At 47.5% G+C, this 25,130-nt stretch overlaps 1 protein-coding gene across 31 annotated transcripts in view; it reads left to right on the forward strand.

Annotated features, from left to right (window-relative positions):
- Nucleotides 1–7,690: 7,690 nt before the first annotated feature.
- TMEM94 (transmembrane protein 94) overlaps nt 7,691–25,130 on the forward strand; it is a 42,652-nt gene continuing 25,212 nt past the window's right edge. For 12 of the 31 annotated variants that reach the window (XM_016930858.4, XM_024350607.3, XM_024350609.3 and 9 more), the window contains exons 1-2: nt 7,722–7,851; nt 22,378–22,507. In XM_016930858.4, the coding sequence (XP_016786347.1) occupies nt 22,484–22,507 (24 nt within the window). In that variant the 5' untranslated portion in view covers nt 7,722–7,851; nt 22,378–22,483. Of the gene's footprint in view, nt 7,852–8,393; nt 8,578–22,377; nt 22,508–23,153; nt 23,273–25,130 lie in introns of those variants that run through there. The other 19 variants (XM_063799263.1, XM_063799268.1, XM_063799262.1 and 16 more) reach the window with 10 other exon arrangements.

Below are 25,130 nucleotides of genomic sequence, written 5' to 3' on the forward strand. Positions count from 1 at the left end.
ACCTCTGCTCCATTGCTTTTTTTTTTTTTTTTGAGACAGTCTCACTTACTCTGTCACCCAGGCTGGAGTGCAATGGCATGATCTCGGCTCACTGCAACCTCCACCTCCGGGTTCAAGTGATTCTCTTGCCTCAGCCTCCCAAGTAGCTAGGATTTCAGGTGCACACCACCATGCCTGGCTAATTTTTGTATTTTTTGTAGAGAGGAGGTTTCACCATGCTGGCCAGGCTGGTCTTGAACTCCTGACCTCAAGTGAACTGCCCACCTCGGCCTCCCAAAGTGTTGGGATTACAGGCATGAGCCACTGCTCCATTGACATTTTGAACCAGATGATTCTTTGTTGTGGGTTGTACTGTAAGTTGTAGGATATTTAGCAACATTCCTGGCCTCTACACATTAGATGCCAGCAGCCGCCCTCTCCCAACCCCTGTAGTGACAACCAAAAATGTCTCCAGACATTGCCAAATGTCCCTAGGAGGCAAAATCATCCCCCAACTGAAAGTCTACATAGGCTCACACCTAGAATCCTAGCACTTTTTTTTTTTTTTTTTTTGAGACAGAGTCTTGCTCTGTCGCCAGGCTGGAGTGCAGTGGCGCGATCTCGGCTCGCTGCAATCTCTGCCTCCCGGGTTCAAGTGATTCCCCTGCCTCAGCCTCCCGAGTAGCTGGGAGTACAGGCGCCCAACACCATGCCCGGCTAGTTTTTTGTATCTTAGTAGAGACGGGGTTTCACCATGTTGGCCAGGCTGGTCTCGATCTCCTGACCTCGTGATCCACCCGCCTCGGACTCCCAAAGTGCTGGGATTACAAGCGTAAGCCACCACAACTGGCTGAATCCTAGCACTTTGGGAGGCCAAGGCAAGAGGGCTGCTTGAGAACAGGAGTTTGAGACCATCCTGGGCAACATAGTGAGACCCTATCTCTACAAAAAAAAAAATTAAAAAGAGAGTCTGTGTGTGTGTGTGTGTGTGTGTGTGTATACTTTTTTTTTTTTTTTGAGATGGCGTCTCGCTCTATTGCCCAGGCTGAAGTGCAGTGGTGCAATCCAGGCTCACTGAAACCTCTGCCTCCTGGGTTCAAGCGATTCTCCTCCCTCAACCTCCCAAGTAGCTGGGATTATAGGCACCCACCTGCATGCCTGGCTAATTTGGTATTTTAGTAGAGATGAGGTTTTGCCAGGCTGGTCTTGACCTCCTGACCTCAGGTGATCCACCTGCCTTGGCCTCCCAAAGTGCTGGGATTATAGGCATGGGCCACCTCACCCGGCCACATACATTTAAAAAATTAAGATGTAGTTTAAATACACTAAAACCTACAGATTTTAAGTACATAGTTGAACGAGTTTTGATAAATGTATAAACCTACATAACTCTCACCCTAATCAAGATATGGGGCATTTCCTTCACCTCTCAAAAGTTCCCTTCTGCCCTTCTGCAGTCCATCCTTGCCTGTCCTCCAGATTCCCATCTTAGGAGTTGATATGAATGGAATTGCAGGGTACATAACCTGTTATGTCTGGCTTCTTCCCTTCCTCATGCCATTTGTGTGATTCTTTCAGATTGGGATGTGTATCAGTGGCCTCATTCACTTACTTACTTACGTATTTATTTATTTATTTGAGAGACAGATTCTTGCTCTGTCACCCAGGCTGGAGTGCAGTGGTACGATCTTGGCTCTCTGCCTCCCGGTTTCAAGCAATTCTCCTGCCTGAGCCTCCTGGGTAGCTGGGATTACAGGCACACGCCACCATGCCCAGCTAGCTTTGTATTTTTTGTAGAGACAGAGTTTCACCATGTTGACCAGGCTGGTCTTGAACTCCTGACCTCGTGATCCGCCCACCTCAGCCTCCCAAAGTGCTGGGATTACAGGAGTGAGCCACCACGTCCAGCCTCATTCACTTATGTGTATGGCTGAGTAGTATTCCCTTGTTCAGATCCACCACCATTTGGGTACCTGTTCCCCAGCTGATGGATATTCAGTTTGTTTCCCATTTGGGGTGCTTATGAACAATGTATTTGGGTGGCCATTTATTGTTACCTAGAAATCTAACTTTTGCAGACTGTGAATGCAGTATGGGAATGGGGACCGTAGTGTGGCCAGTGCTCATGTTGTGTTGTAAAGTTGTGCCATCTATTTCTGGACCACTCTTATTTTTTTGTTTTGTTTTGTTTTGTTTTTTTGAGACGGAGTCTCGCTCTGTCACCCAGGCTGGAGTGCAGCGGCACTATCTCGGCTCACTGCAAACTCCACCTCCCAGGTTCAAGCCATTCTCCTGACTCAGCCTCCCGAGTAGCTGGGACCACAGGTGCCCGCCACCATGCCGGGCTAATTTTTTGTATTTTTAGTAGAGATGGGGTTTCACCGTGTTAGCCAGGATGGTCTCGATCTCCTGACCTCATGATCCGCCTGTCTTGGCCTCCCAAAGTGCTGGGATTACAGGCGTGAACCACCACGCCCAGCCCTTTTTTGTTTTTCTGAGGCAGGTCTCACTCTGTCGCCCAGGCTGGAGTGCAGTGTCACAGTCACAGCTCACTGCAGGCTCAACATCCTGGGCTCAAATGATCCTTGCACGTCAGTCTCCTGAGTAGCTGGCACCACAGTTGTGCACCATGCCTGGCTAATTATTTTTATTTTTAAATTTTTTGTAGAAATGGAGGCTCCCTGTGTTTCCCTGGCTGATCTCAAACTCCTGGGCTCAAGTGACTCTCCCACCTTGGCCTCCTAAAGTGTTGGGATTACAGGCTTGGCCCAGACCACTCTTTAGGGGTACAAAGACGTGTCAGAATTGTCTCGCTGGCAGTATTTACAACAATGTTCTTCAGTGGGACCTCTTGGTTGAATCAAAGGGCCCAAGAGGAGCCTATTGTCAGTGAGATATCACTACTACACGATGCAGGGATTAAAGGAGCAGCTTCTCCTAAAAATATCACTTACAACTTAGAGGCAAAAGGCTCTTTTTTTTTTTTTCTTTCTGAGACGGAGTCTTGCTCTGTCACCCAGGCTGGAGTGCAGTGGCGTGACCTCGGCTCACTGCAAGCTCCGCCTCCTGGGTTGACACCATTCTCCTGTCTCAGCCTCCCAAGTAGCTGGGACTACAGGCACTCGCCACCACGCCCAGCTAATTTTATTTTTGTGTTTTTAGTAGAGACGAGGTTTCACCGTGTTAGCCAAGATGGTCTCGATCTCCTGACCTCATGATCCTCTCGCCTCAGCCTCCCAAAGTGCTGGGATTACAGGCGGGAGCCACCGCACCGGGCCTAGGCAAAAGGCTCTTGCCGATGGAGCAAGCTGAACATGGGAACTGCCTGTTCAAGAATCAACGGCTCAGATAATTTCACCAGGCCTCACATTGCAAGTATCCTCAGTCCCGACCCCGAATGCCAGCCTCTGTCTTCATCCATTGCTATCTCCCTCCAAACCTTTCCCCTGTGTTATTCGAAGCCCATTATTTCTTTTTTATTATTTACTTTTTTCTCTTTTGAAAAATTTTTTAACAGAGAAGGCATCTCGCTATGTTCCCCAGGTGGGTCTTGAACTCCTAGGCTCAAGCAATCTGCCCACCTCTGCCTCCCAAAGTGCTGGAATTACAGGCATGCAGGCATGAGCCACCGGACCCAGCTCCCTTTTTTTCTTTTCTTTTTTTTTGAGATGGAGTCTTGCTTTGTCACCCAGGCTGCAGTGCAGTGGAGCTATCTCGGCTCACTGCAACCTCCACATCCCAGGTTCAAGTGAGTTTCCCACCTCAGCCTCCGGAGTAGCTGGGATTACAGGTGCCCACCACCACGCCCAGCTAATTTTGGTATTTTTGTACAGACAGGGTTTCACCATGTTGGCCAGTCTAGTCTTGAATCCCTGAACTCAGGTGATGCACCCACCTCAGCCTCCCAAAGGACTGGGCTTACAGAAGTGAGCCACTGCACCCAGCCTACTCCTGTTACTTTTAAACAAATGACTAGGTTGAAAAGATGGCTGCCAGGTGCGGTGGCTCACGCCTGTAATCCCATCACTTCGGAAGGCCAAGGTGGGTGGATCACGAGGTCAGGAGTTCAAGACCAGCCTGACCAACATGGTGAAACCCCATCTTTACTAAAAATACAAAAATTAGCTGGGCATGGTGGCACATGCCTGTAATCCCAGCTACTCGGGAGGCTGAGGCTGGAGAATCACTTGAACCCTGGAGGCGGAGGTTGCAGTGAGCCAAGATCGCGCCACTGCACTCCAGCCTGGGTGATAGAGCGAGACTCAGTCTCACAAAAAAAAAAAAAAAGAAACGTGCAATGAGGAAGGATGCTGAGGTCGGGGTATGGGAGGACCTTGCCCTGCTTGCGTGTGATTCTGCACATCATTCCTGGCTCAACAGCCTGAATGAGTCCTGCTGGATCACTCTCGTTTCTGACTCACTTCTCATATCTCTGTTTAGATGAAGGGAAATCTTATAGATAAACAAGAGTGTTTTCTCGCTGATGCTTTGTCCAGTACTATGCTCTAAATTGGCCTTGACCAGGTAATCTGGAGCTGGCAGAGGCTTCTGTCATTGTAACTCAGATGATATGAGATCTGAGGTGCAGAAATCGAGTTATCCCTTCCTCCTTCACCCTAAACCTTAAGTCCAGCCACTAGACTGTGCCTGTTCTACCTGCTAACTATCTCTTGAACACATTTATTCTTTTTTTTTTTTTTTTTTTGTGAGATGGAGTCTCGCTCTGTCACCCAGGCTGGAGTGCAGTGGCGCGATCTTGGCTCACTGCAACCTCCGCCTCCTGGATTCAAGTGATTCTCCTGTCTCAGCCTCCCGAGTAGCTGGGACTACAGGCATGCACCACCATGCCCTGCTAATTTTTGTATTTTTTGGTAGAAACAGGGTTTCACCATATTGGCCGGGCTGATCTCGAACTCCTGACCTCAGATGATCTGCCCGCCTCAGCCCCCTAAAGTGCTGTGATTACAGGCGTGAGCCACCGTGCCCAGCAGTGTTAGTGTAGTTTATGTGTGGCCCAAGACAATTCTTCTTCCAACATGGCCCAGGGAAGCCAAAAGATTGAACACTCCTGAGCTAAGGGAAATGGCATGTAAGGCTGGAGGGGGAGGGACTGAGAACACAGATGGGGAAAAGGAGGAAAAGGCTGTTTTCCTGCAGGAACATAGAAAGGGAAAGAGAAGTGGATGAAGTAGATGAGAAATCTCCAAGGGAAGGCCTTGGTCTTCTTCTCAATAGACTCATCTTGGTATTCATTTGAAGACACGGGAAGCTTCAGAAAAATGAAGAAGGATTGGTACAGCTGCTTGGGGTTGCTAGACAACCAACAAGACTTGGTTAAGGGACCTCAGATCTGCAAAGCTAATTCAGGGTGAATTTAGAGTGGGCACATTGGCATGTTCTGGCTTGAGTGATTTGATTTACTCCTTTAGCAAAATTTTATGGCTGAGGAGACTGACAGAGGAAGTGGTCAGGCAGATGGAGAGTTGCAGAGCCCTTGAAACTAGCAGGCATTCAGTGCAATTTCATTGAGTGATATTCATAAAACCCAGTGGAGCTCAAAAACCAGTGTGGCCAGAGGGGGCTGAAAGGTTCAAAGTGAAGTGACTGTGCTACATTTGTTAATCTTCCAAAGGCAGCCAACTAGATCTTAAGGGGTCAAGTGGAAAGATGTAATATATAGGTAGCCTGCTAGCTCAATTCAACAAATGTTAATGGATACAAGGCAGCAAGTAAGGTGCTGTGGAAACTGCTAAGATAAGCCAGCTGCCTGCAGGGAGTTTGAGGTCTTACAAAAAGAGCAATGCTGTATAAGGCAGACTTTTGCAAAGGTGGCAATGCAGACACAGAGAAGGAGGCCCAGCATTATATAGAGAGTCAATGACTAAAACCCAGGGAAAGCCTGGGAGTGGTGGCTCACACTTGTGATCCCAGCATTTTGGGAGGCTGAGGCAGGAGGATTGCTTGAGGCCAGGAGTTTGAGACTAACCTGGGCAACATAGCAAGACCCCATCTCTATAAAAAATAAAAAAGTTAGCTGGGTGTGGTGGTTCACACCTGTAGTCCTAGCTACTCAGGAGGCTGAGGTGGGAGGATTGCTTGAGCCCAGGTGTTCGAGGCTGCAGTGAGCTATGATGGCACCACTGCACTTGCCAGACTGGGTGACAGAGTGAGACCCTGCTCTAAAAATAAATAAATATGTACATACATACAAGAAAAAATAAAAGTCAAGGAAGGTAGCATTTGAGGTGGGCCTTTAGGTTGAGTAAGTATTTATTTGCATGCTGGCTTTACTGATAAGAAAGAACCGTCAGGCTGGGTGCGGTGGCTCACGCCTGTAATCACAGCACTTTGGCAGGCCGAGGCAGGTGGATCACCTGAGGTCAGGAGTTTGAGACCAGCCTGGCCAACATGTTCAAACCCTGTCTCTACTAAAAATACAAAAATTAGCTGGGTATGGTGGCAGGCACCTGTAATCCCAGCTACTCCAGAGGCCGTGGCAAGAGAATCACTTGAACCCGGGAGGTGAAGGTTGCAGTGAGCCGAGATCAAGCCATTGCACTCCAGCCTAGGCGACAAGAGCGAAACTCCGTCTCAAAAAAAAAAAAAAAAAAAAGAAAAAAAGAACCTTTAAAGCAAAGCGTAGGGAACCATGTGACGAAGGAGCAGAGGTGGAAAGATCTCTGTCACGTTTAAAGAATGGTGGTTAATCTATGTGGCTGCAGGAATAGTTTAGCCTGTGGGGAGTTAGACCTGGAAATGTATGTCTGAGTCAATTTATGAAGGACTTTGAACATCAGGCAGAAAGATTTGGACCTATTTGCAAAGGTGAACTATCTGTTTTTGTGTGCAGGTTAGTGACATGATTCTTATGGTGTTTTAGGCAACAGCTAAACTGGATCATACAAGATTAGGTACTAAAATGCCATCTTCTTGTCCAGCTGAGAAAGGGATTTTAATTACGTAATTAAACTCATGAATGTGGGAAGGGGCTCTTACTTCACAAGGCCAACCTCAGCTCTTTCCCAATTATATAAACAAGTTTTTGTTTGTTTTTTTGTTTTTGTTTTTTTTAAACAAGCCTTCCAGACTTAGATCTCTGGGAAAAGAGAAGTAAATACTGACACAGGCTTGCTTTGTTTTCCCAAGAGAGGTCTCCCAGGCGATTTATCTAATTACCTAGAAAGAAAATTTAACTTGTTTTTCCCTTTAGATTTCAGCCGAGCTGGAAGCGGGAGGGGGGAATTGCAGTATTGCCTTAGATTTTCTAGATTTGGTTTGGACGCAATATTCGTCCTGAGGGAGTCCCTCCAAGGCCTCTCGGAGCGGGGAGCCTCTAGGCATTTGTTCAAGGCAACAAGGAGGGAGCTTAGAAGAACTTAAGAGAGGCGGGGAGCTCTGCAAAGGGCTTATTTTAAAAAGAAAGGGAAAAAAGGTGGGGCGCGCCGTCTATCTTTTTAGAATAATTCTGTAGGAAAACGAATCGGAGGTAAAGCCATACCCTCTGGTCAGCGTTTCTGGACTAGAAACTGCCTGAGCTTTACGCACAGGAAAGGACAGTGGCTCTTCACTCTCCGAGCCGCATCACTCGGCACCTAATTCCGCCAGGCTCCCAGAGGGGCGGTTGCAGCTACAGCCTAGCACGCCGCGTAGCCAATAAGAAGCCAGAATTCCCCCTATTCTCAAATCCTGACCAATCGGTGGCCTGAACTTTAGCTCTCTGGCCGGCGCCTCCGTTGCCCGGAAGGGAGGCAAGCCCCCCTTAGAGTTGCCAGTAACGGACATGGCTGCGGCCCCCGGAGGAGGGGACGTGAAGTGAGGAGGGGGTTGGGAGGGGAGAGGACGCGGGCGAGGAAGACCAGCCCCGGGGCCCCGGTAAGTACGAGAAGGCCCGTGGCCCGAAAGTGGGGAGCAAGGGGGCGTGGGGCTCGGCCTTGCGCGTCCTTTGGATTCTTGGCCAAGGAAAGGGGAGTCTGGGGTCTGCACCCAGAGAACGGCCTGAGGGGATGCCTCCTGAGGGGGAGTCCAGGGACTGGCTCTAGTCTCCAGCTCTTGACCATTGCCTTCCCCCGAGTCTTCAGACTCTTGCTCTCAGCCCTGGATTGGTCCATTGTGGGGTCTCTCGCCAGAAATAAAGCCTCTCGCCAACGAAGAATCCCTGCCCCAGGTCTGTCGTGCCTAGGCCCTGGCCCAGAGGGCTCCCAACGCCGACGCCCTGAGTATTTATTTCGAGGCCCCTGGGAGTCCTCATCCCCGACCTAAATAAAGACCGTTGTCCCGCCTGCGCGCGCTCTCCGCAGCCGCCCGGGGTCCTCGCGCGGCCGTCCCCAGCTGGATGGAGCCGGCCGAGGGGCTCCTGGCAGCCATCCCTGATCTTGCAGTTTGGAGCGGGCTTTTTTTTCTTTCCGCCTTTCCAGAAGCGTTTTCAGGCTCCTCGGAAGCTCACCATCCATGCCATCGGATAAAGTGACTCCTGTGGAATGCCCTCGTTCCTGTGCCGCACACCCCTGGAGCCCAGGTCTCCTGGTTCCTAGCATGCCACGATGCGGCCCCTGCCCGCTGCCCAGCGCCAGATGCAAGCAAAGCCCCGCTCTTTCATTGGTGTGTCACCGCGGGCTAAACTTTGGCGTTGCCTTGGTCACGTGCTGCTACATCCCACCCTCTCTCCTGAGTTTTTCGGTGGCTCTTGAGGGAAAAAAGGAGGGAGCTCGTTATGGAATCTGTTTTCCTTCTGTTATGTGGGTGTATGCATTGGAGAGAAGGATCTTTTTCTCATGATTTATCCAAGATGCTCAGCTTTAGTGACATAGTTGTTATTCCGCAGGTAATCTTGGAAGATGGAAGCAGGGAGGGGGCAGTTTTAACATTTTCATTTTGCAGATGTGGAGATTGTTCGGAGAGGCAAGGCCAGGGTCACCTAGAGCCAAACTAGAATCCGAAAGTCCAGGGGCTTGAGTTCTTTATCCACTAGACCTAGTTGTTTCCTAGGTGTGACCTGAGGAGATCAAGTTCCCTGACTCCCCTGAGCTCTTGCAGGGTGGCTCTGGGCATTAAAAGCGATGGGCATTAAAAGTAGGATCCTCCTATGCTTCCTGGCAATGACTAGGGTCTTCATACCTGGTTTGCATTCAGTAATTTTAAGAAGCCAGCAGGTAGTTCTCTGGCAGACTTCTTGTATTAATATTCATTGTAGTCTCTGTCTGTATTGGGGGCGTAAATTATTTTAGTGATTCTCAGGGCAGCGAGAGGCAGAGTAAGAGGAAGGTATGCCTCTTCCTTGGTTTTTGGGAACCATTACGGTGTCATTAGAGATGTTATTAACAGGAACGCGTTGCATACAGGAACAGCGTGGAGGCAGAAAAAGATTGAGAGCCATTGAAGAGAGAAGAAATGGCACTGTGGTATCTCTTTATAGTACTTTTGGCAAAAGAAGAGCTGATCTTGGTATTCTGAAGAGGTAGTTTAAAAAAAAAGTTAGATCCTGAGGCAGAACTAAAAGAATACAAATAAATAAAAAAATTTAAAGCAATGGCACTAGTAAGGTTCAAAAGAGTCAAAGTAATGCCTGTAATCCCAGCACTTTGGGAGGCTGCTGTGGGAGGACTGCTTGAGCCCAGGAGTTTGAGATCAACCTGGGCAACACACGGACAAGAAAACCAAAAAATTAGCTGGGCATGGTGGCATGTGCCTGTGTTCCCAGCTACTTGGGAGGTGGATGCCAGAGGATCGCTTGAGCCCAGAAGGTTGAGGCTGCAGTGAGCTGTGATCATGCCACTGCACTCACTCCAGCCTGGGCAACAGAGCAAGACTCTGTCTCCAAAAAAAAAAAAAGTCATGGAATCAAAAAGTTTGAAAATCACTGTAAAGATCAGAGCACATTAAAATGTAGACTATTGGCCAGGCGCGGTGGCTCACACCTGTAATCCCAGCACTTTGGGAGGCAGAGGCGGGCGGATCACGAGGTCAGGAGATCAAGACCATCCTGGCTAACACGGTGAAACCCTGTCTCTACTAAAAATGCAAAAAATTAGCTGGGTATTGTGGCGGGTGCCTGTAGTCCCAGCTACTTGGGAGGCTGAGGCAGGAGAATGGCGTGAACCCGGGAGGCAGAGCTTGCAGTGAGCCGAGATCGCGCCACTGCACTCCAGCCTGGGCGACACAGCGAGACTCCGTCTCAAAAAAAAAAAAACCAACAAAAAAAAAAAACAAATAAAATGTAGACTATGGTGGTTAACCCTAGAACAGGAGACAGCATGCTCAGATAAAATCCTCAAACATTGCAAGTCTTAGCTGCTATGTTAGCTCTAACTTCCTTGCTCACTGGTTCTCTTTGTCAAAACTGCAAACAGGGAAACTGGTGGATACTGTGGAGTAGTGCAATGACCAGGGAGGTGAAGTACAAACCATCTTCTTCATCATCAGCCCCCAAATAATTGAGAGTTAACTGCCCTTGAACCACCAGACCACCATGCCCCTTGTTTGTGGTGACTTGACATCAGATGAGACTGGGAGAGCCAGGCCTTGACAGTGAAATGGAAGAGAAACCCCATGGCATTTCTATTTTGAGAAGTTGCTAGGTGTGCCAGCTCCTAGTGCTGAGAACCAGCCTTTTGGAAACCTTAACTCCTGTAGAAACTAATGAGAAATGAAGGTTGTGATCGTCCTGTTCCTGCCTGCTGCTCTCTCCCTAAGTTGGGCTTGAGAAACAGTTTCTATAGGAGAGGGAGGAGTCCTAATGTAAATACCACCTACACCCAAGGCTGTATGTATTTAGCTTAATCTGATGAATCAGGTTGAACTCGTACCTTAGCAGTCTAAGCCTGAACGCCATAAAGCCTTTAAGTCCATTCCTGGTGTTGAAGTGAGAAGGTTCCGGGTCAGGCGTGGCACTGGTTGGTAAATATGTGTCCATATTTCTTATCTTACTATTGTGTTAGTGTTGTTTTTACGATGGTGTCTTTCTTTACCAAAATGATAGGATTTAAAAATATTGTTTAAAGCCCGTTTCCAAGCAGGCCTGGGTTTGTTTATAGCAGCACAGGTGAACTAGAGGGTAGGCCATGGCTGAAACAGGAATGCTTTTCTTCCGAGCAGACCCGCCAGCCAGAATGTGTGGTTTGGTGATCAGGGGTTTGTGTAATAATAAGCTTTGCCTGTGGCCACTGAGACGGTAGTAAACAGTATGGGTCACATGGCATGACAAGTAGGTTAAGGGCCAGATTTAGACACTGATGGCCTGCGTAAGGAGGAGCAAACCACACACTGCTTGCTTTGGGTTTCTCTAGCTCCCAAGGCCAGAAGTGATGGGAGAGGGGTGAGGGGTGTCAGAGAGAAGAACCTTGAAAGGCTTAGAGTGGTATTTGAGGAACCAGAAATTTTAGTGTACTATAATTAAATGAACCCAATTTTCATAACATCAAGGGCTTCTTGAAAAAGGGGTTCATGGTACCAGTCTTGCTTGGTAGGGAGGTGAATAGAAAAATACTGGGAAACACTTAAAAAAGATGTATGCTGGACAAAGACTCAGGTGTACTGAAAGAGCGTAAACCTTCATTATGTTGACATGAAAGCCAAGTAGGGAATGTTGCTTAGCTATAAGGCAGAGCCTATTGCAAAATCAGAATCAGGAGTTGCTGATTTTTTTTTTTTTTTTTTTTTTTGAGACAGAACTTGCTCTGTAGCCCATGTTGGAGTGCAGTGGTGTGATTACAGCTTACGGCAGCCTTGATCTTCTGGGCTCAGGTGATCCTTCCACCTTAGCCCCCTGAGTAGCTGGGACCACAGGCACATGCCACCACACCTGGCTAATTTTTGTATTTTTTACAGAGACGGTTCTTGCCCTGTTGCCCAGGCTGGTCTCAAACTCCTGTGCTCAAGGGACCTGCCTGCCTCGGCCTCCCAAAGTGCTGGAATTACAGGTGGCCAGAAGTTGCCGATTTTTAAAATTAAGGAAAAAAATACATAGTATAACATTTTCCATTGTAACCAGTTCTGTGGCATTAAGTACATTTGCATTGTTGTGCAACCCTCATCACCATCCATCTCCAGAACTTTCTTAGTTTCCCAAACTGAAACTCTGTCACCATTAAACATTTAACTCCCCATTTCCCACCTGCTCCCACCCCCAGCAACCATCTTTCTACTTTCTGTCTCTGTGATTTTGACTATTCTAGAAACCTCATATAAGAGGAATCATACAACATTTGTCCTTTTGCGATTGGCTTTTTTTTTTTTTTTTGAGACAGAGTTTTGCTCTATTGCCCAAGGCTGGAGTGCAGTGGTGTGGTCTCAACTTACTGCAATCTCCGCCTCCCGAGTTCAAGCAATTCTCCTGCCTCAGCCTCCCGAGTAGCTGGGAATATAGGTGCACACTACCGTGCCTGGCTAATTTTTGTATTTTTAGTAGAGCCGGGGTTTTGCCATGTTGGCCATGCTGATGTCGAACTCCTGACCCCAGATGACCTGCCTGCCTCGGCCTCCCAAAGTGCTGGGATTACAGGCATGAGCCACCGTGTCCGGCCTGAAGTTGCTGATCTTTTAAAGATATTGGATACATTCACATGGTTTGAAAATCAAAAGGCACAAAAGTATATGTATTCAAGGGCAGAAAAAAGTATAAAAAAGAATTTTTTAAAAAAAGTATATATAGTAAAAATTCTTCCTGCTCCCAACCATTCCCTAGCCACTCAGTTCCAATTTATTAATTTTTCCTTTTGTGGATTATGCTTTTGGTACTGAATCTAAGAAATGCAATCCACAGTAGGCCGGGCGCAGTGGCTCACGCCTGTAATCCCAGCACTTTGGGAGGCCGAGGTGGGCGGATCACGAAGTCAGGAGATCGAGACCATCCTGGCTAACGTGGTGAAACCCCATCTCTACTAAAAATTAGCTGGGTGTGGTGGCGGGCGCCTGCAGTCCCAGCTACTCGGGAGGCTGAGGCAGGAGAATGGCGCGAACCCGGGAGGCAGAGCTTACAGTGAGTCGAGATCGTGCCACTGCACTCCAGCATGGACAACAGAGCAAGACTCCATCTCAAAAAAAAAAAAGGAAAAGAAATGTAACCCACAGTCACAAAGATTTTTTCCTATCTCCTATATAAGTTTTACAGTTTTTTTTGTTTTGTTTGTTTTTGTTTTTTTTTTTTGAGGCAGAGTCTTCTTGCTCTGTCGCCCAGGCTGGAGTGCAGTGGCACGATCTCGGCTCACTGCAACCTCTGCCTCCTGGGTTCAAGTGATTCTCCTGCCTCAGTCTCCCAAGTAGCTGGGACTACAGGCGCCCACCAGCACTCTCAGCTAATTTTTTGTATTTTTAGTAGAGACAGGGTTTCATCATGTTGGCCAGGATGGTCTCGATCTCTTGACCTCGTGATCTGCCAGCCTCGACCTCCCAAAGTGCTGGGATTACAGGCGTGAGCCACCGCGCCTGGCCTGAATGTCTTTTATAAGCAGAGTTGAGCATTTTTGCATATGGAGAAGCTATTGGATTTTTTGGTTTCACATTCTCTCAGGGTTAGAATTGTCTTCCTACCCTCCACCTCATGTATTAATTATCTCCATAATTTCTCAGCTTCTGCTTGGTTCCCTCTAGTGATGGGAGCTCATTGCTTCACAGGGCAGCCTATTCCATTTTTAAAAATATACAGTTCTAAGGCTGGGCATGGTGGCTGACACCTGTAATCCCAGCACTTTGGGAGGCCAAGATGGGAAAATCGCTTGAGGCCAGGAGTTCGAGACCAGCCTGGTCAACATAAGTGAGACCCCATCTCTATTAAAAAAAATTAAAAATATACAGTTCTAGGCTTGACTCAGTGGCTCATATCTGTAATTCCGGCACTTTGGGAGGCTGAGGTGGGAGGATTTGCTTGAGCCCCAGAGTTCTAGACCAGTCTGGGCAACATAGCAAGACCTTGTGTCTGCAAAAAAAAAAAAAGCTGGTCATGGTGGCATGTGTCTGTGGTCCCAGCTACTCGGGTGGCTGAAGTGGAAAGATTGTTTGAGCCCAGGAGTTTGAGACTGCAGTTGCAGTTAGCCATGATCATGCCACTGCACTCCAGCCTGGGCAACAGAATGAGGACATGTCTCCAAAAGTAAAAAAAGTAAAAAAAAAAAAAAAAATATATATATATATATATATATACACACACACACACACATATGTATATATATGTGTGTATATATATATATACAGTTTAAATTATGTAGAAAGATACTGTACATTTTAAGTCTCAGTCTACTTCTTATAGCATCCTAGTTCCTGTTTTGGGGCCTCCCAGAGTAAGCCTGGCCCTTCTCACTGCTTGTAGCCATTATACCTTTCTAGCCCTGCTTGCACCCGAAGTGTGTTTTTGGGGTACTGGCTAAGCATCTTCAGTTCATTCTGCCATTTCTCACATCTTAGTTTCTCCAACCTGGTTGCTGCTCTCTGAAATCCTTCCAGTTTTGTTAGTGTCCTTCTTAAAGTGTGTGATGCGCAACTGAACAAGATATTCCAGGTATGCTCTGACATGTACAGAAATCAGACTTCCTCGTCTCTTGTTAGGGACACAGGTATCTGTTAATGCAGCCTAAATGTGAATGAACTTTGAGTGAGCATACACTCATATTGAAATTGCATCTAACTAAGCCATTTGTGGTCGTTTTATACAGTAGTTTTTGAACCTAAGTGCAGGACTTAATATTTTTTCCAGTTAAACTGAACCCCTTTGATTTGGCCCATCACTTCAGCCTGTTGAGAGCTTCTTGGATTTTGACTTTGATCTCCTTTCCAGGTTTATGCTATCCAAGAATTTGATTAGCATACCATCTGTTTCCTCACCCAAGTCATTGATAAAAATATTGACTGTAATGCCACCAAGGATAGAATCCTACAGCTTGCTATTAAAAACTTCCCTCCAGCTTAACACAGATCTATCAATTAGTACCCTGTGGGCACAACTATTAAACCGAATACAGATCCACCTAACTGCATTTTTGGTGTGTTGGGCATGGCTGGCTTACAAGCACAGCTAATGAAGATTGTGCTAGAAGGGATTAGAAGGACAGCCAACTCCTCATCTTGCCCTCAACCTGAGCCTTGGGCTCCCACTTAGTTCTTTTTGACCTTGTTTCTGCGCTTGGCAGCAGGAGGCATCCACCCCTTTGTCTTCATGGCTACTGTTGCCACCTTTGTCTAGATACTTGGCATGGCAAACCAAGATTATCGTCATTTTCTTCTAACTCTTCTGCCTATAATTTCTTTCCTTTTCCCTCTGATACATTTTCTACCCTCTTAAAATACTGAGAACAGCCTGGGCAACATAGACCCTGTCTCCAGAAAAAATTGTCAGGCATAGTGGCACATACCTGTGATCCTAGCTACTCGGGAGGCTGAGGTGGGAGGATCACTTGAGCCTGGGAAGTTGAGGTGCAGTGAGCTGTGATCGCACCACTGTACTCCAGGCTGGGCAATAGGGTGAGGCCTTGTCTCAAACAAACAAACAAACCTGGGGCCTACTCAGAAACCCAGACTCTTCAGTGACTCCTCAGAGCCTCTCTATTTTGGCCCCTTATCCCTGTGTATTTTTTCATTTTCTTTCTTTCTTTCTTTCTTTTCTTTTCTTTTCTTTTCTTTTCTTTTCTTTTCTTTTCTTTCTTTCGAGACGGAGTTTCACTCTTGTTGCCCAGGATGGAGTGCGATGGCATGATCTCAGCTCACTGCAACCTCCGCCTCCTGAGTTCATGCGATTCTCCTGCCTCAGCCTCCCAAGTAGCTGGGACTACAGGTGCGGTCGGCTGATTTTTGTATTTTTAGTGGAGATGGGGTTTCTCCATGTTGGTCAGGCTGGTCTTGAACTCCCGACCTCAGGTGATCCACCCACCTCAGCTTCCCAAAGTGCTGGGATTACAGGCATGAGCCACTGCACCCAGCTCTTTTTTTTGTTGTTGTTAGAGACAGGGTCTCACTCCGTTTCCCAGGCTGGAGTGTAGTGGCGTGATCATAGCTCCCTGCAGCCTTGAACTCCTGGTCTCAAGATCCTCCTGCCTCAGCCATATTCTCAGTCTTTTTCATTTTAGTCGTTCTAATGGGTGTGTATTGGTCTCTCGTTGTGGTTTTAAATTTTTTGTAAGACAGGGTCTTGCTATGTTGCCCAGGCTAGTCTCCAACTCTTGGCCTCAAGTCATCCTCTCCCGTCAGCCTCCCAAAGTGCTGAAATTACAGACGTGAGCCACCATGCCTGGCCTTCTCATTGTGGTTTTAATTTTTGTTTCCCTAATAATTAATGTTGTTGACCATCTTTTCATATTCATATTGACTGTTTATATATCTTGTGAAATGTCTGTTCAAATCTCTGCCTGTTTATTATTTATTTATTTATTTATTTTAAGACAAGTTCTCACTTTGTTGCCCAGGCTGGAGTGCAGTGGCGAGATCATGGCTCACTGCAACCTCCAACTCTTGAGCTCAAGTGATCCTCCTGCCTCAGCCTCCCAAGTAGCTAGGACTGCAGGTGTGTGCCAACATGCCTGGCTGAAATCTTTGCTCATTTTAAAATTGGGTTGTTTGTCTTGTTACTGAGCTATAAGAATTTTATATATATATATATTTTTTTTTAATCCCAAAGACTTCAAAACTACTTTTGCTTTTTGAGACATGATTTTGGTATGTTGCTCAGGCTAGACTCAAACTCTTGGCCTCTAGTGATCTGTCTGCCTCAGCCTCCCAAAGTGCTAGGATTATAGGCATGAACCACTGTGCCCAACCTCAATTTTTTTTATGGCATATTTTGAAGAGTGGAAATTTTTTTTATTTTTATGGAACAATTTATCAGTTGTTTTCTTTTATTTGTTTGTTTGTTTTTTAGAGGCAGGATCTTACTCTGTTGCCTAAACTGGAGTGAAGTGGCACAATCATAGTTCACTGTAACCTTCAACTCCTGGGCTCATGTGATTCCCCTACCTCAGCCTCACAAGTAGTTAGGACTACAGGCGTGCTCCACCAGACCTGGCTAAAGTTGCTTTCTTTTATAGTTTATGTTTTTTATGTTTTAAGAAATCTTTGCTTATCCCAAGTTATAAAGATTCCTGCCTTCACCCCTCCTGCATATTTTCTTCTGGAAGTATTATAGTTTTAACCTTTATGTTTAGATGTGTGATGCATTTTAAGTTAATTTTTGTATATGGTATGAAGTAAGGGTCAATATGTGTGAATCTAGTGCTAGACTCTCTGTTCTGTCCCATTGATTTGTATGCCTCTCCTTGTATCAGTACCACATGTTTTGATTACTGTAGCTGTATGTTAAATCTTCAAATCAGGTAGTGTAAGTCCTCAGAATTTGTTTCTCTTTTCAAAATTGTTTTGCCTATTCTTGGTCCTTTATCTTTCCATACAAATTTTAGAATCAGCTTGCCAATTTCTATGGAAGTCCCAGCTGGGACTTTCATTAAGATTGTATTGAGAGGCTGGGCATGGTGGCTCATGCCTGTAATCCCAGCACTTTGGGAGGCCGAGGCAGGTGGGATCACCTGGGGTCAGGAGTTCAAGACCAGCCTGGCCAACATGGTGAAACCCCGTCTCTACTAAAAATGCAAAAAATTAGCCGGCCGTGGTGGTGGACACCTGTAATCCCAGCTGTTCAGGAGGCTGAGGCAGGAGAATCACTTGAACCCAGGAGGCAGAGGTTGCAGTGAGCTGAGATTGTGCCATTGCACTCCAGCCTGGGCAACAAGAGTGGGAAAAAAAAAGATTGTATTAAATCTATAAATTAGGGGATAATTGCCATCTTAATACTGAGCTTTCCAATCCATGAACATTGTATATTTCCCCATTTATTTAAGTCTTCTTTAATTTTTCTCAGCAGTGTACAGGTCTTACATATATTTTTATTAGAATAATTTCTAAAGTTTTTTTTTTTTTTTTTTTTTTGAGACTGAGTTTTGTTCTTGTCACCCAGGCTGGAGTGCAATGGCGTGATCTCGGCTCACTGCAACCTCTGCCTCCCGGGTTCAAGTGATTCTCCTGCCTCAGCCTCCCAAGCAGCTGGGATTACAGGCACCCAAAACCACGCCTGGCTAATTTTTGTATTTTTAGTAGAGATGGGGTTTCACCATGTTGTCCAGGTTGGTCTGGAACTCCTGTCCTCAGGTGATCCACCCACCTCAGCCTCCCAAAGTGCTGGGATTACAGGTGTGAGCCACCGCACCCGGCCATGCTGTTTTTATACTGTTATAAATGATATTAAAATTTTTATTTTCTGATATTTGATTATAGTATATAGAAATATATTTATATTTTGTATTTTGACCTTATATCCTGCAGCTTTGCACCTTTATTTGTTTCAGTATCTTATTTGTAGATTCCCTAATATTTTCTCCATATACAATTGATCTTGTCTTCCGCAAATAAGACAGTTTCACTTATTTTTTCCCATCATTATGCCATCCATTTCTTTTTCTTCCACCTTGCTTTTGAGTCCTTATTCTTCACCTAAGTGGCACTTGGTTCATATTTTTTGCTTGCTGCTGATAGTAATGGCAGTTGTTTATTGAGTACCTACTATATGTCAAATATTATACTAGACCCCCTGCATATACTATTTTTCATAATTCTATAGCTCCTCTGTGAAATAGATATTGTCATTTCCATTCTATGAACAAAGACACTGAGGCTCAGAGGGACAAATAATTTGCCAAGGTCATTGGCGTTTGAGACATACTGGAGCTAGGATTTGAACCCGGGGATATTTGGCTTTGAATCCTGTGCTTTTTTTCACAATGGGCTAGGAGCAGAACTGGCCCTTTAAGGACCCTGCTACGGGTTTCAGATCAGACAGTTAAGAATGGCTGTCTCCCAGAATCCCATGTATGGAATGATGGGAAAACAGAGACTCTTAGAAAAATGTCCTGTTCCTGGCTGCCCTCTCTGTACTGCTGTGGTTCCAGCTGGCCACAGAGTGATTTTGCCTTTGCAGCGTTGGCAGAAGGAGTTAACAGGCACAGTCCCCATCTGGCTCCTGGTGTTTTTCCCTGTGTGGCAACGATCTCATCCAGCCCCTGCTGGGATGGGGTGTCATGGGGACCTCGAGCTGCAGTCGTAAACAGGACTGGGGCAGCCTGAGTCAGACAGTGGCCTTGGGGAGGAGTGGATTTGGTCCCTCAGGATCCCATTTCAGTTGGCGACCAAAGACTGAATGTCACTGCATTGCAAGGCCACTTCCAGCGTCACTGTCTGTATCTGAGCCTTTGAGGCTGGCTCAGCTTTGAAAGGCAGGGGTGGAAGAGACGTGGTTGCTCAGACTAGGGCACCAGCATGGGTGCCACCTTGAGAGGAATTGGGCGGGGTTTTGGAGTGGAGTTGGTGGCAGAACCTGGGCCTTCTGGTTGGGTCCTCCGGACACAGCTTTTATTGTTTCTTGACAGCTTTTTTCTGGGTCAGTTCTGGGTTTCTGCCTGGCACCCCTTGACAAGGCTTGCTCCTGGCCCCCAAAAGAGCTGTCTTAGTCAGTAGGTTAGTGCTTTCTCCAAGAGGAGTCGCTTGGCATCAAACCAGATTACTCAGTGTCACTCTTTACTCAAACACACCCTGGTCTGAGATCATTAGAGTGACGGCTGGCAGGACGGGAGGGTGAGGGCTGGTGAGGGTAGGTGGGGAGGTAGGGCAAACCTCATTTTCCAGGTAACCAGCCCGCTTTTGTCGGACCTGTTGTCAGATTGGGCTGCCCATCGTGTGTTCATCTGCTCAGGTGCCTGTTGAGCACTGCACTCAGCCACGTGAGGGGCTGCGGGCTTGCACATGCTGGTGAGTGTGGCGTCTGACTGCCAGCACGTGGAAAGAAGTCAGTGCCTCGTTCTGGGGATGCAGTGGACGTCCACCCTACTGCTGTCCCAGCTGCCCCCTTATTATCCAACTTACATATCTAGATTTCACTTGATGTTAAGGCTAACCTTAACCCTAAATTTTTTTTTTTTTTTTTTTGAGACCGAGTCTCACTTTGTCGCCCGACTGGAGTGCAGTGGCGCAATCTCAGCTCACTGGAACCTCTGCCTCCCAGGCTCAAGTGATTCTCCTGCCTCAGCCTCCTGAGTAGCTGGGATTACAGGCGCCCACCACCACGCCTGGCTAATTTTTGTATTTTTAGTAGAGATGGGGTTTCATCATATTGGCCAGGCTGGTCTGGAACTCCTGACCTCAAGTGATCTGCCTGCCTCGGCCTCCCAAAGTGCTGGGATTGCAGGCGTGAGCCACTGTGCTCGGCCTTAACCCTAAATTTTTAAAATGCTGACTGGGTGTAGTGGCTCATGCCTGAAATCTCAGCACTTTGGGAGGCCGAGGCGGGCAGATCACTTGAGGTCAGGAGCTCATGACCAGCCTGAGCAACATAGCAACACCCCATCTCTACCAAAGAAGTAGTGATAATAAATAAAAATGCCAATAAATCCTTTGGGAGGCCGAGGTGGGTGGATCACCTGAGGTCGGGAGTTTGAGACGAGCCTGACCAACATGGTGAAACCCCGTCTCTAGTAAAAATACAAAAATTAGCTGGGTGTGGTGGCACATGCCTGTAATCCCAGCTACTCAGGAGTCTGAGGCAGGAGAATCGCTTGAACCCAGGAGGCAGAGGTTGCAGTGAGCCGAGATCATGCCATTGTGCTCCATCCTGGGCAATAAGAGTGAAACTCCGTCTCAAACAAAAAAAGCCAATAAACCAAGGCTTTTCCTGCATGCTGTAATTCAGTGATAAACAGAGTACATATGGAACAAAACACAGTGTGCCTTTGAAAATGAAGGTTGAGGCTGGGCACAGTGATTCACGCCTGTAGCCTGTAGTCCCAGAACTTTTAAGAGGCTGAGGTGGGGAGGATTGCTTGAGGCCAGGAGGTCAAGACCAACCTGGGCAACATAGCAAGACCCCTTCTCCACACAAAATTAAAAAAAATAATAATAGGCTGGGCGTGGTGGCTCATGCCTGTAATCCCAGTACTTTGAGAGGCCGAGGCAGGTGGATCACTTGAGGTCAGGAGTTCAAGACCAGCCTGGCTGAGCGTGGTGGCTCACGCCTGTAATCCCAGCACTTTGGGAGGCCAAGACAGGCGGATCATGAGGTCAGGAGATCGAGACCATCCTGGCTCACACGGTGAAACCCCATCTCTACTAAAAATACAAAAAATTAGCCGGGCGTGGTGGCGGGCGCCTGTAGTCCCAGCTACACAGGAGGCTGAGGCAGGAGAATGGCGTGAACCCGGGAGGTGGAGCTTGCAGTGAGCCAAGATCGCGCCACTGCACTCCAGCCTGGGCGACAGAGCGAGACTCTGTCTCAAAAAAAAAAAAAAAAAGTCCAGCCTGACCAACATGGTGAAACCCTGTCTCAACTAAAAGTACAAAAATTAGCCGGGGATGCTGGTGCATGCCTGTAATCCCAGCTACTTGAGGGGCTGAGACAGGAGAACCACTTGAGCCCAGGAGGTGGAGGTTGCAGTAAGCAAAGGTTGCGCCACTGCACTCCAGCCTGGGCAACAGAGCGAGACTCTGTCTCAAAATAATAATAATAATAATAATAATAATAATAATAATAATAATAAAGAAAATGAAGGTCGGGCGCGGTCGCTCACGCCTGTAATCCCAACACTTTGGGAGGCCGAGGCGGGTGGATCACAAGGTCAGGAGTTCAAGACCAGCCTGGCCAAGATGGTGAAACCCCGTCTTTACTAAAAATACAAAAATTAGCCGGGCGTGGTGGCAAGTGCCTGTGATCCCAGCTACTTGGGAGGCTGCGGCAGGGAATTGCTGGAACCCAGGAGGTGGAGGTTGCAACAATGAGCCAAGATCGGGTCATAGCACTCCAGCCTGGGCAACAGAGCGAGACTCCGTCTCAAAAAAAGAAAAAAAAAAAAGAAAGAAGGAAAATGAAGGGTGAAAGAGAGAAAGTTTGTACCCCTCCAGAATCCTCTCTGTAGCCCTCTCCCTCCTGGATTCAGAGAGTGGAATTCATCTAGAGCTGACTGCCTGGGGGAAGCTCTGCTGCTCGATGAGGCTGACTCCGTCTGATGGTCAGTGAGTTCAGTACTTTTCCGCGTACCATACTGTGGTTTAGATGATACTATTATGTTGGGAGGCTGAGGCGGGCAGATCACTTGAGGTCAGGAGTTTGAGACCAGCTTGGCTAACATGGCAAAACCCTGTCTCTACTGAAAAATACAAAATTAGCTGGGCGTGGTGATGCACACCTATCATCCCAGCTACTCGGAAGCAAGAGAATTGCTTGAACCCAGGAGACAGAGTTTGCAGTGAGCCGAGATCGCGCCACTGCACTCCAGCCTGGGCGACAGAGTGAGACTCCGTCTCAAAAAAAAAAAAATGATGCTGTTGTGTTTCACAGTAGCTGCCTGTTCCAGCAACCTGAGTGATTTCTTTCTTCTTTTTCCCCAGATGTTGTGACTGTGACAGACTCACTGGGGTTTGTACATGCTGGGGAGGAGCCTTCCTTTCAGGGGTGACCACATTCATCTGGGCATGCCTGCAGTACTCTTGGCCCATGGACCTGAAGGAGAAGCACCTGGTAGGCCATATCCTATTACCTTATAGGTATTGTCTGTGTGTCTCTGTTGAACTCTTTCCTACTTGTTTTTGCCCGGGAGATCCTTAACTGGGGGCTTTAAACAGAAGTTGAGAGAGGAGGCAAGGCTCTGAGTCTTGGGGGATGCGACTGTGACCTCTTGGCTGGAAAGCACAGACTCACAGAGCTATGAATAAAGGATGAAGGTGGACCTATTAACACAACTGCATGGGAGCAGGGTTTCTGATTTAGGCTGGCTCCAAGCCAGTCTTCCACTTCTTGCCCAGGGGTGTGTAATTTAGTTTGTTTGCCCTTTGCTAGGGCGATGTCCTAACCTGCTGAGCCATGCTGAGGGCTATTGGGCACCTCCCTGTGGTTAGAGAAGAGCGCCCCAATCAGACTTCAAACACAGCTGCCTAATCAGCCGGTGGTGAGCAGCCAGGTGGCCTGGGCCATCCATAAGATTGGTCTTCTCCTCCCAGCCTGGTTTGGCCCAGCCTCCATGTATACTATCTTTGGATGGAGGTAAAGTTGTCAATCAGAAAACTCCTCTCCCTTGACAAAGACTGCCCCAGAGGAAGTCCTTTTGTCTCTTGCCTAGCTTCTGCCACACCTTCCTAACAGATCTTTCTGTTTTCTGTAATCCCAGCTACTTGAGACGCTGAGGCAGGAGAATCGCTTGAACCCAGGAGGCAGAGGTTACAGTGAGCAGAGATTGCACCACTGCACTCTCTGCTCATCAGCCTCCACATGGCTGCCACAAAACTGGTCAGTGGTTCCACACCACCTACTTAACCTTTAGTGTGTACAAAGCCCTCCAGAATCCTGCTCCTGCCCATGGATTTGGTGTTCCTAGCCTTCCTGCTTTGACTTTAGCACTAGTAATTACCTCTAAAATGCTTCCCACCCCTTTTTCTGGAAACTTCTTCTGTTCTTCCTTCAAGGCCTAGTTTTGACATCATTTTCTCCAGTTAAGTCCTCCTTCCTTCCAGAGGTCCTTCCTTTCAGCATTCGTAGTACCTCCACCATTGTACTCGCTATTCTATTGAAATTAACTCATCTCTTCCACTTCATCTCAATATCCCTAGCTCACAGCACTGAGCCTGGCATGTAGCAAGGGCTTAGTACATATTTAGTGACCTGAACTTCTGAATAGTGATCTTCCTTCCAGGGAGATCTTGGGAAGGTCTAGAGAGGGGGCTGTGGGTTCACTCCCTGGGCCTCTGCTGGCACCAGGCTGGCTGACTGCTTTCTGTTCAGCTCCAGGCTTCCTATGTCTCTGGACCAGCTGTGCAATAGGCTTCTGGAATTGAACTTGAAGCAGGTGTGCTTGGCCTCCTGTTCATAGCCACCTCTGGGTGCTCAGCAGATATCCACCCTAGCAGTGATTGGCACAGAGGGAAAGCTACACTTGCCTCTCTCTTAGCTGGGAGTTAAGGCTGCTGCAAACAGCTGCAAGGGCTCTGCACTGCTCAGTTCGAAGGAGTACGTCCCCAGAGGCTCTGCTGTTATGCAATGCGGTGGCCTGCCTGGGTGAGGCTGAATCCCCCAAAACAGAGGATGGTATTGTCTTCTGGTTCCAGCCAGAACCACTGAACACTAGTGCCTAGTGTATGGGGGAAACAAAGTTCTGTATCGAAGGGCTGGGTGCTCTCTCCAGCCTGAGGAAGAAGACTTGAGAACCCAGCTGGATAGCTCTCAGGGGCCATTTTTCCTGGAGGGTTTCTCTTTGTCCTCCTCCTCTTTCTGGATAGGTGAGCCCTGACCTGGAAAGCATCGTCAGTCATCCTTGGCAGTCACCATATTGTGGAATGGCAGCTTTGGGTTGGCAGAGCTTTAGGCACCAGGGAGGTGGCCCCGGCTTAGAGAGGCTTATTGTCTAGTAGAGGAATTGATGGTACAAGCAGGCTGAGCACAGTGGCTCACGTCTGTAATCTCAGCACTTTGGGAGGCCAAGGTAGACAGATCACTTGAGGCTAGGAGTTCGAGACCTGCCTGGCCGACATGGTGAAATCCCGTCTCTACTAAAAATACAAAAATTAGCTGGGCATGGTGGCGCGTGCCTGTAATCCCAGCTACTTGGGAGGCTGAGGCAGGAGAATCGCTTGAACCCGGGAGGCAGAAGTTGCAGTGAGCAGATTGCACTACTGCACTTCAGCCTGGGCGACAGAGCAAGACTGTCTCAAAACAACAACAAACAAAATGGATAGTACAAGCAGTTAAGTAATTGGACCTGGTAGGGCCTCTAGCTGAGGTAACTCATGAGTTGTATAAATGGACTTATAAAGATGATCTCAGCCAGGTGCAGTGGCTCACACCTGTAAATCCCAGCACTTTGGGAGGCCGAGGCAGGTGGATCACCTGAGGTCAGGAGTTTGAGACCAGCCTGACCAAAATGGTGAAACCCTGTCTCTACTAAAAATATAAAAATTAGCTGGGTGTGGTGGCACACACCTGTAATCCCAGCACTTTGGGAGGCCAAGGTGGGCAGATGACCTAAGGTCAGGAGTTCAAGAACAGCCTGGCCAACATGGTGAAACCCTGTCTCTACTAAAAATACAAAAATTAGCCAGGCATGATAGTGCATGCCTGTAATCCCAGCTATTTGGGAGGCTGGGGCAGGAGA

The sequence above is a fragment of the Pan troglodytes genome, chromosome 19, assembly GCF_028858775.2.
Source record: "Pan troglodytes isolate AG18354 chromosome 19, NHGRI_mPanTro3-v2.0_pri, whole genome shotgun sequence".
Classification (NCBI taxonomy): Eukaryota; Metazoa; Chordata; class Mammalia; order Primates; family Hominidae; genus Pan; species Pan troglodytes.